The sequence below is a fragment of the Alternaria triticimaculans genome, assembly GCF_023758025.1.
Source record: "Alternaria triticimaculans strain BMP 0046 chromosome Unknown scaffold_47, whole genome shotgun sequence".
NCBI classification, from domain to species: domain Eukaryota; kingdom Fungi; phylum Ascomycota; class Dothideomycetes; order Pleosporales; family Pleosporaceae; genus Alternaria; species Alternaria triticimaculans.
In genome coordinates, this window is record NW_026056004.1 from 55,789 (window position 1) to 66,213 (window position 10,425).

The following is a 10,425-nucleotide window of genomic DNA, read 5'->3' on the forward strand; positions in this document are numbered from 1 at the left end:
GCGTATTGCTGTTGGCTGCCTCTTGCTCGCCGTGGGCCAGCCCACAAAGTTGATCTGGGCCGAAAAAGTACATCGACGCCCCCACGAATACCGATATATCAATGACAATGCTAACCAAGAGCCACCAGTTCAGTGAAGAGTAGTACGTTGCCACCATCATGCAAGCCCATGTAAGTTGAACGTTGCTCCCGATAGCGCTGTAGCGTATTGCCAGGGGTCTTGAAAGTAGTCTGGCCGACGAGATAATCGCTCCGCCAGCCACTTGGAAGGAGCTGACCATAGGAACAGACGATGCGTTGCGATGAATCTTGCGAGGAGTAGCGCGATAAATGCGATAATAATCGTAATGATGATACTAAGCACCTTGGAGAATCGGAGAGACATGAAGACAACTTTTGTCGAGGTTCAGGCCGGAGTCTGCGTTTAGCGCGGTGGGTTGTGTAGGGGAGGACAATGCAAGCACGATCATGATGAGAGTTGATTTCGGGGTCGTGGATTGCAAGCGCGGAGCGCGATGGAAGCGCGCAATGAACTGGAATGGGTCGGCGTGATATAAAGTTGGAAGACGTCCCCAGACTCAATCGATATCGTGAAGATGGTCGGACGGCAGAGCTAGAGATGATGGACTGATGCTGCGAGTGCAGTGTTGGCTGCGAAGAGGCCAGCAAGGTTTACGATAAGAGTGTATGTACTGGCCTAGCGAGCGAATGGTGCGAAGATGTGTGAAGAGATCAACAGAAGCTGCTCATGTTGGCGGCGATGGAGGAAAAGACTAGTGAGCAGGCAACCAGCTGCGTACGCATATCACAACGGAGAGAGCGCAACAAAGACCGGAAGTCATTAGATCGACGCAAAGACAACGTGGGAAACGGGTATGGGCAAGCATAGCGGCATTGTATTGGTATGGCCGCCCAGTTCCGCGTTGACCTCGGCTCTTTCGACTTCACCAGGCTCATGACCAGCAAGCTCGCTAAACACGACGGTACCAAGGAGATCTTTATCTTTGTCTAGGAGTAGCTCTCCATTCTCGCCCTTGGCAACAAAGTCGAAGAAGATAAGCTGATGCGAACGTGACGAGCCAGAAAGGTTGCGTGGAGTCTGTCTGCATCGGCGGGCTTTAACGCATCGCCGTACAAAGTTCATCGCATCCTTGTGAGTTCCGAGCTTAGTGTGTGATGATGCCTGGCGAAATCTCCCTTCCTTCAACTTGCCGTCAAGCTTTGCTACTGTTGCTATGCCTTTTTCGAGAGTACATACAACAATCTCGTTCTTCTCGCCGATACATATCTCTATCAATCGTCCAACAACACCAACCTCTCGTGGCCTGTTCTTGAAGAGCAGTTTGGATGTGCAGCCGATCACAGACGTGTCCAAGGTAAATGGGCCACCTGCAGCGTCGCCCGTCATCACCCGCGTCTTGCCGAGACCAGAGAATCTAACGTCAAGAAGAACAGGGCAGTGGTACTTGCGCTCCGTCAGCTTCAAAGAGAGGTGGAGAACCCATGGCTCCAGCTCAGCGAAGATGTCGCCCGGTGTGGCGTCGTGGGAGAATAAGCGGTCGAGTTGAAAGGACTTGTCATCTAGCGTGACCTTGTGGGTACAGAGATCAGGGACAAAGCGCTTATGCGGCGTAGGGTTCGTCTGGCGCCAGATGCCCCAATGCGCGACAGAACATCGGGGTTCCTTCAGCCCATCGTAGCGCGCTTGTATCGTTTTGGCTGTCTCTTTCGGGAGATCGGGTTCCTCGCATCTGTCCTCTGCGCCGAGGTTGTGGTCCAGCGTCGGGGCGTTTGATGCAGGGGCCTGGGGCTCTGGGCGGAAGGCTTGCTGGCCCTCACCCGGAGACTGTTGTTCGTGGTCCTGTTGGGGTTTGAACCTATCCCGGAGGCTGTAATTCATGATGTTGGGGAATCGTAGGAGACCTCGTTGCGATCGGCTGGGTCGGGAGAGCGAAGGTTCCTGGACCTCTTCCGAAGGCTGCTGTGCGCGGTCATGTTGGGTCGTCGGGAAACTCGGTGCAGGTCAAACGAGACTTGCCACGTCCGCCTCTCGGCAAAGACGTCCCGGAGCCTGGCTTCGGTGATGGCGGTACTGGCAAGGCGGGCCAGGGCGATAGCAGCCAGCTGCTCGACAGAAGGTAGGCCCCGGGGCGCGTTGCTGTCTTGGTCGGTCATCGCGATGGGCGGTGGACAGCCTGAGCGGCGAAGAGCGAGCTGTCTGGGAGGCTCTACATACAGCAGGGCCCGCCTGAGGAGCGCTGCGCAGGCTGAGACATGCAGCAGCACGCACGTTGCTGGCGCCGTGGTTGCGGCGGCCTGGGCGGCTGCATCTGGCATTGGAGATGACGAGAGGGCGTGCCGAGCATGGCATGTGTGGGTTGATGCGCGCTGATGGGTATGAAGCAATGCGAGGAAGAGCAGCTAGGGCCAGAGAGCTCCATGGTCTCGTGCTGCGCCTGGCCTTCACGCGCGTGTCGCGACCCGTCGACGTCGGGCGATGACGCACCAGTGGAGGCGAGACTGCGCCACACTGATTTGGTACTAGCGTTTGACCTTGATGCATGCTCGATATGGCAACCCTACACTCCCTCGTGACGAACCAGTCGACGGGCTACGTGTTTTCAGCCTATGTCGTCGCTTCCATTCTCTTTGACATTTCATGCACCTTGAGCTCAGCCAAACAAAATCGTAGATGTTCCGTCCGGTCCACGTACTCGTCTCCCCTGTCTCCCCCAGCCGCCTGTCTGATCTCGATCGTGTCTTCAAAGTACGTGGAGAGGTCGTCTATCCGCTAAGACTCATCTCTGGTACGTTCTCCCTCTCCGCTCGGATGTCTTTCACTAAGTCTTCGGGACGGCATGACGAGCCACGGCGCATCCCCAGTCGTGCTGTTGCCCTGCAAGTCGAGCCACAGAGCTTGTGATCTGTGATACGTCTCGACAACATCGCATGCTGCCATCGCCATCCTTTCTTTCCACTTTTCTTAATCTTGCGCCGACTTCAGTAATGTGAGTGTTAGGCTGAGCAACGACTCCGTCGACCTGCCGAGTGCGTCCACAACATCGGGCAGTCCTTCTGTGAAACATCATATATCCACAACATCCTGTTTTCATTAGTGCAAGGTCGCGATAGTCGCTCATCATAGCTCTCGACTCCTTCCCCGTCGTCGGCGTCAATATCTTACGTGCGTATCTATGTGCGACTCTGCGGTTGCGGAGCAATTAGGCCCTCGTTTTCCCCCTTTCCCCTATGCTTTCTACCATCTCCAATGCTGGGCTTGCGTGATACATTCTTCGATATCGTCAAGATGGAATTTTATGTCGCGCAGGATTTGAAGCAAAGATTCGTTCGGCTTGCGGGCTTGTCGTAGACTCACTGCAGTGCTGTCTTCTTCCCCGGGCCTGTGGGAATCGCACATTCGTGGTGTAATGCTGCTCGATGGACACGCTTAGAAGAATGCTATGATTCAGATGTAACGGGTTGAAGTTTACGACCATAAGTGAGAGAGCCTTGGAAACATGTCGTTTGCCCGCTGGGGCCATTGTCATGCGGGTACGGACGTGGTTGCTGTCGTGCCACCCAGCAACACCGCATTCATGTCACACGGCTATGGATTGCTCACCGTCGATCTCTTCATCTTCCCTCCGCCCAGTTTTACTTCAGGTTACTTCTCCCCACCTTCCACAACGCGCACTTGGATATCATTCTTGCAGTCGCGGTAGCTTTTGACGGTCACAGTTGTATTCATCAAGCTTAGATCATCCAAGTCAAATTGCTGGCTGCTACTCATATCACTTTGGCAGGATAACTGTTGATCACTGCTTCTAATCGACTTGCTTCCAATAGTGGTGTGGCAGTTCGCGACTAACGCGCTCACCTTCAACGTGCCTGTCCAGGCCGACAACGACAGTGTCAGATGTCTCCTGGGCTTCACCTCGGCGGCATACGTCGAGGAATAAACTGATCAGTGCCCACCATGAACATTATCCCTATCCTGCCTCGAGCTGGGAGAAACAACAAGCTAGCCATGTACGGGCTTGACGGTCGAGTGAACTACTGCGACAAGCACAATTGCCGACATTGACAATCTAATCTGCTAGGTTGTTAAAGCCCTGGTATTGAGTACAGATCTGCACTTGAGTGGAAGGGCATCTTAGATCACCTGGATTTCACACGTAAGGCAATCAGGATTCACCCAACACTTTCCTCAGTCACGTTCAGCGCATTCGAGCTCAAGTAGTCTGCGTCTTTTGTTACAGATCTCTCGTACAGCATACTACTTAGACTCTCTCGAGATAAATACATTGTTATTACGTAGATTATAACAAGATCTATAATGGTGCTGTGCTCTATCAATTCACTGAAAGTGCTTCCGTGGAATCGCTTGATTGACCTTAAAAACTGTTATAACTGTGAAGTCGTCGACTTAAATAAGGGGGAGCTCGTCGACTTGAAAGAGCCAGTCTGCTGCGACAAAGACGACAACGACTACAGCGATGATGTAAACCAAATACGTGATGCCAAGTAGGCATATTCGTACAGGGTCGAATTCGGGCTCGAGATTGTCAGGAGGAGAATCTAGAGGCCTATAGGACTCGCTCCGCATGGACTGAGCTCGAGCATCTTGTCTATCGTGCCCAAGCGGCCTGTCCATCCTGCTCTCCATGTATGGATCTGGGTCTCTTTGCGCATCGGGTTGAAGTGGCCCGTCTGCGCCGGTCATTTCGTACGTATCTTCTCTTTCCGCATCAGGTTGAAGTGGCCCGTCTGCGCCGGTCATTTCGTACGTATCTTCTCTTTCCGCATCAGGTTGAAGTGGCCCGTCTGCGCCGGTCATCGTGTACGGATCTGGATCTTTTTGCGCATCGGGTTGAAGCGGCCGGTCTATGCCGCTATTCATGGACTGCGCTAGGAACTGTCCTGGATTTTGTTCCGGGTATTGCTCTGGCGGCTCGTGGGACTCGTTGTCGTTAAGGGCAAGAGGACGAGTTACGTTATCGTGAAAGTCGTTATCGTGCATGTCAACAATATTTGGACCCCGATCGAGACGATCTTGGCGTTGTTGATGTAGTGTCTCCTGACTAAACGGAACAGGCGCACTTGCGAGAGATCGAGAAGAGGACAGACCCTGTGCTGGGTGTCTAGTTCTCGATCGTTCTGTGGACTCGATCAATAGTTCTAGACGATCAAGTCTAGTCATTAACAGGTCTGCGAACCCTTGAAAGGGGCAGTCGGATACGGGTGGAGTCATTCCAGTCGTCGACGGAAGAGGTGGTTGAGTAGCAAGATTAGACTCTTGCCTTCCCAAGTTGCTTTGTGTGCCCGTGTAACGATCGGTGGTAGTTTGCGTGCCGTCTTCAGATCTGGCTTCTACAGGTGATCCGGGTCTACCAGTAGTACCCACATCACCGGCACTGAAGTTACCCGATTCGTGATGCGATGTCGCATGTGCGGAGGTGCAAGGCAGGCCTTCTATATAGACGCCGCTGGTGTCGTCGAGCTCGCTGACGTCGATGGTCGTGTTTCCCCCAGTCCTGTTTATTGTAATGCGAACCATTGTGTGGAAAAATCTTCAGGTGCGGTAGGCGATTCAATGTCGACAAATTTGCGGAGTTGTAATTGAGATGAGTTGTAAGTTTATGGCTACTGCTCAGCGGGCAGTTCTTTATACAGTCTGCTCCCGCCGCCGCTAAAAAAATTTAGCTGGTACCTGATTGTCTTCGACGCTGTTCGAAAACTCAAGGTGAATGTCTCCTGTAGTTTCATCATTGTTATCGACATTGTTTGTACTCTCGGCGTGCGCGTTTCCAGCGATGTATTCACTATTCCCGGCGTGATTGGTGTGGTCAACATGAGCCTTTCTGACGACACTGCTTTACTGCACAGCATGGGTATTATCTGTATATTCGAACAAGGGGTCTCTACGGCGGGGCTGATTGAGATTCGCTCGACCAATGGGCCACGTCCAGAGCTGTCTCACATTCTCTCGACGGTTGAGTTCAGGCATCTTATTGGCGTCAGCTTCTTTCCTGCAAAGATCATGAATCAGGAATTACTGCTCGTCAATTGCTGCGCCATGAGAGACGGCGTATCCCACACCTGAATGCTGCAACCATGTAGAATCGTGTCAAAGTCCGACGTGTGTTTGTCTTGCCACTCCGTCTGGATAGTGAGAAGCTTGGACTATAGGTTTTGTGCCCTTCCATCATACTTTTGCACACCTGAAGCAGGTTGGCCTTTCGTATCGAGCGAAGTCAGCAATCAGATTGGTCAGGAACAGGTCGTCTACCATGGTGTCTAGGCTTCGGCGGTCCCGCTGAGCGGAGGAAGCTATTTCTACATGCAAGAGACGCTGAGCTCCTCTGCGCCTTTGCATCACCGCGTTCAGACTTGTCTTCTCTCTTGACGAGTTCTGAGGAATCGATACCCTCACGCAATAAAGATGCACATAGATAACAACTTCTGATACCACCATCTCTGGAACACTGGGCAGAGGGCAGTTGCTTCCCAGCAATGTTATCTCTCGAGGAAGCAGCACGCTGTCTAGCGCAATCTCGCAGAGGATACGGAATTTGAATGTTAGTACGCGAGCGAAAGAAACGCTTTATACTCACAGTCGGGCTTTGTTGAAGAACACAGAATAGGCGCGATGCATACGCTGCTGGTCCTCGTGTAGGCTTGTTGGAAACGCCAGCGTAAAGGAAGGGTAGTCTGGTGAATACAGATGTTACATGATAGTGTGAAAAGATTGAGAGACTGAGGGAGAGAGCAGGCAGCAGTATCGTGAATGCAGCTAAAAGCGTGTGTGCTGATGCTCAAGCTGGCGAAACATGGTGAAAAAGGTAAGGTGCACAGCGACCTCTCATGCCTCTGAATGCGGTCCAAGGTACTTTACCAGCGTCGTCGTTCCACGAATCTTGTAATAATGAAGGGTTCCCGTCCATAGGCTTTCCTCCCTTGGGTTTGTTCTTTCCCAACGACACAGCGATGCAACAGCGACTGTCTAGCGGGATGAGACTGTACGAGTATAGGCACCCATAGACTTGCCGGCGATGGGTGGGAATGACCAAGAGACATCTGCATGTGATGGTGAATATCATGTAAGCATCACACCGCCACCTAGGTTGTGATGATGGCGCATGCGAGCGACGCTGGACCTGAACCACACGGGCTGCTGCTCTTACACGGGACGGTGCATGAGAAACTGTAGCGGTCTTCCTGAGTTGCTTTCCTGCTTTCTGTTGCCTCAAGCTAATGGATAGACTGTGTTGGCCAGAGGGTGTGTAATGACAGGGGCGCGCAGCTTTGGTGTGTGTGGCCGTGCACGCGTAGCGGCTTTGTAACTGCGCAGGGCTGGAGGTGGCCGCAGGCGCATCAAAAGACGTGCCACCTCCAGCGTGCAGGTCCCGACCCTCCGCTTGTTTTGGCTAGTGCGGGATTATCACAGGTGCGAACCTAGCACAATCCGTGCACTACCAGAACGCGTACGTCGTTATGGCATCTAGGCTGCCACAGTACAGGGCCTGCACACGGGACCTGCACCACACACGGCACAGCTCTGCATCGCCCTCGCTACAAAATCATCGACTACATCGCCCGGTCGAAGGAGCTAACGCGTGCCAACATGACCGCATAGCAATATCCGGTGTCTTAGCCACTAACAAGATACGCCTAATTAAGTTTAGAGAAGATACGACAATAGTACGCGATGCGTAGGCAAGAGCTTTACATAGGCTTAACATATTAGATAGATATATTTATAAGTTTCTTACTATTACTTCTATTATAAACTTCTCTCTATTAAGCTTTATATAAAAGCTCTTAACTATAATAATATCTATATAAGTGTAATAAGCTTATAGTATATTTCTATATTAGTAATTAGCTAATATATAGATAATATTTTATATTAAGTATATAGTTCTTTTTAATAAAGTGTATAGTAAGGTACTAAATTCTAATACTATATCTATAGACTTAAAAAAGTCTAGAGTAAGAAATAGTAAAAGAAGTAAAAAAGCTATAGTAGATAATAATAACTCTATTAGTAAAGATAGCTTTTATAATAGTAGTTATACTTAATAAAAAAAAAGGTTTTAATATAAGATAATACTAGTACTATAGTTATAATATATATATTAAATATAAAATCTTAAGTAACTTTATATAAAGTTAAGTTACTTTACTTCTAGCTAGTATAAAAGATAGTAATAAGATTTTCTAAGATATATAGCTATATAAACCTTTAGATTAAAAATAGCTATTATATTTAAAGCTACTTAAGTAATACTCTATTCTATATATAATTACTTTACTTTTATTTAAGATTCTATACTTTTATCTAGCGTATTAAGCTTTTATTTAAAGTATTAATAAAAATATTAAATTATACTTTATAGAAGATATAATTATATATAGTTTAAATAGTTTTTATAAAAACTTAGAAACTTAAGATATAGTAACTTAATATAAGTATTATATTAGCTTACTACTATAGCTTCTAAATAGTAACTCTTTATACTTCTAGTAATTACTTTACTATAGATAGCTAATAACTAATATTTCTAGATAGACTAGTTTCTACTTATACTTTAACTCTTTTTATAAAAATTTTAATTATTTTATTAATAAAGTATTAACTAGATTAATAAAAGCTAATATAGTATCTACTAGTTTTATATTAAAGATAGCTATAGATAATCTACTATATTTCTTTTATCTCTTATATTATAAAGTTCTAAGCTAACTCTATTCTAGCTAGCTATATATACTTAACTAGATTTTTATATATTCTTCTCTAGAAATTTTTATAAGATAATATCTATAGTAGTAACTAATATTAGTAAATTAGATATTAATATATATATCTAGCTTAGATAGTTACTCTAAAAAAAAATCTTTAGTAAGGTTAGTTTTATTAAAGTAATAGTATATATATATACTAATAGACTAAGCTTTATAGATATATTAATTATAAGATTAATACTTCTTAAAGTTCTTACAATTCTTATATATTATATAATCTACTAAATTAGAAATTTAACTATTTATATAGAAGTAATTATTCTCTTCTAGAGTTAGATTTATTTAACGTAGAAAAGTACTCTAATAATCTCTTTAGAATTAAGTATAATTAATATATATAAAAAGAAAAAGCTCTAAAGATAAAAGAATTCTAATGTTATAATAAGTACTTATTATAACTTATTAGCTACTTAATAAACTTAATTTTTTTAAAACTTACTAGATTAAGGTTATAGCTATAGTAATATAATAAGAGAAATTTAATATACTATAAATAAATTAGAGATAAAATAAATAAGCTAATAGTAATATAGATATTAGAAACTTTATAATATTTAGAGAAGACTTAGATTTATAAATTATATATATAATTCTTTTTCTCTAAGTAAGATCTATATATTTAAAGGTATAGTAATAATTTTATAATATAAACTATTATTTAAAAGTAAAGTATAGTAGTCTACTTATTTATAATTATTTTTTCTATTATATACTACTTTTATCTCTATATCTATCTCTAACTTTAAACTTCTACTCTAAAAGCTTTTATAATACTTAGTTTTAGTATAGAAAGTAGTGCTAAAGCTAAAGAAAATATAATATACTATTTTATATTTTAATTCTAATATCTTAAGTACTACTTAGAATAATAAAGTATTAATAGAAAGCTTATAGATAACTAAAATCTAGAAACACTAGTTAGTAATAGTTATAACACTAATTCTAATATACTAATTAAGTATAATATAGTAGGTTAAAAAATAGACTAGCTTTTAGATTCTTAGATCTATTTTATTTGTATATCTCTAAATATATATATCTAACTTTAAGTTATATTTTTTCTAAGTTCTACTATTATAATTATAAAAGATAATATAATAATATCTCTATTCTATACTTATATAAAGCGTATCTAAGAACTACTTACTATATCTCTAGAATAAAGTAAAGCTTTACATTGTAAGATATTATCTACTTCTAATTCTACTAAAAAACATCTTATATTTCTAGTAAAAACTCTACTATAATTAAACTTTTAAATATACTTACTTAGAGCTTTATATTATCTTTTTATTTACTTAAATATATTAATAGAGACTATATACTAATAAAATTTAAATTTACTATTATAAATAAGCTACTTATACTTATAGATAAGCTAGTCTTTTAGCTAATTTTTATTTAGAATAAATAATCTAATTATTTAAAGAATATTAAAAGCTTTATTAGTATAGTTTATATATAGTACTTACTATATACTTAAAGCTATATTAATATAGACTTAAGTAGATACTATATAAGTTTAGAAAGTATTATTCTTCTCTTAAGAAATATAGATTTAGATTTTTAACAAAGATACTAATTTTTAAATTTTAAGATAGGTTTCTACTCTAAAGAATAA

At 43.7% G+C, this 10,425-nt stretch overlaps 1 protein-coding gene across 1 annotated transcript; it reads right to left on the reverse strand.

Annotated features, from left to right (window-relative positions):
- Positions 1 to 840: 840 nt before the first annotated feature.
- On the reverse strand, positions 841 to 2,174 carry J4E78_010989 (uncharacterized protein; the record flags this gene model as incomplete). Its single annotated transcript, XM_049371563.1, has 2 exons — positions 841 to 1,980; positions 2,034 to 2,174. 2 exons carry the CDS (start codon positions 2,172 to 2,174, stop codon positions 841 to 843), a joined length of 1,281 nt encoding a protein of 426 aa, XP_049216724.1.
- Positions 2,175 to 10,425: the final 8,251 nt, after the last annotated feature.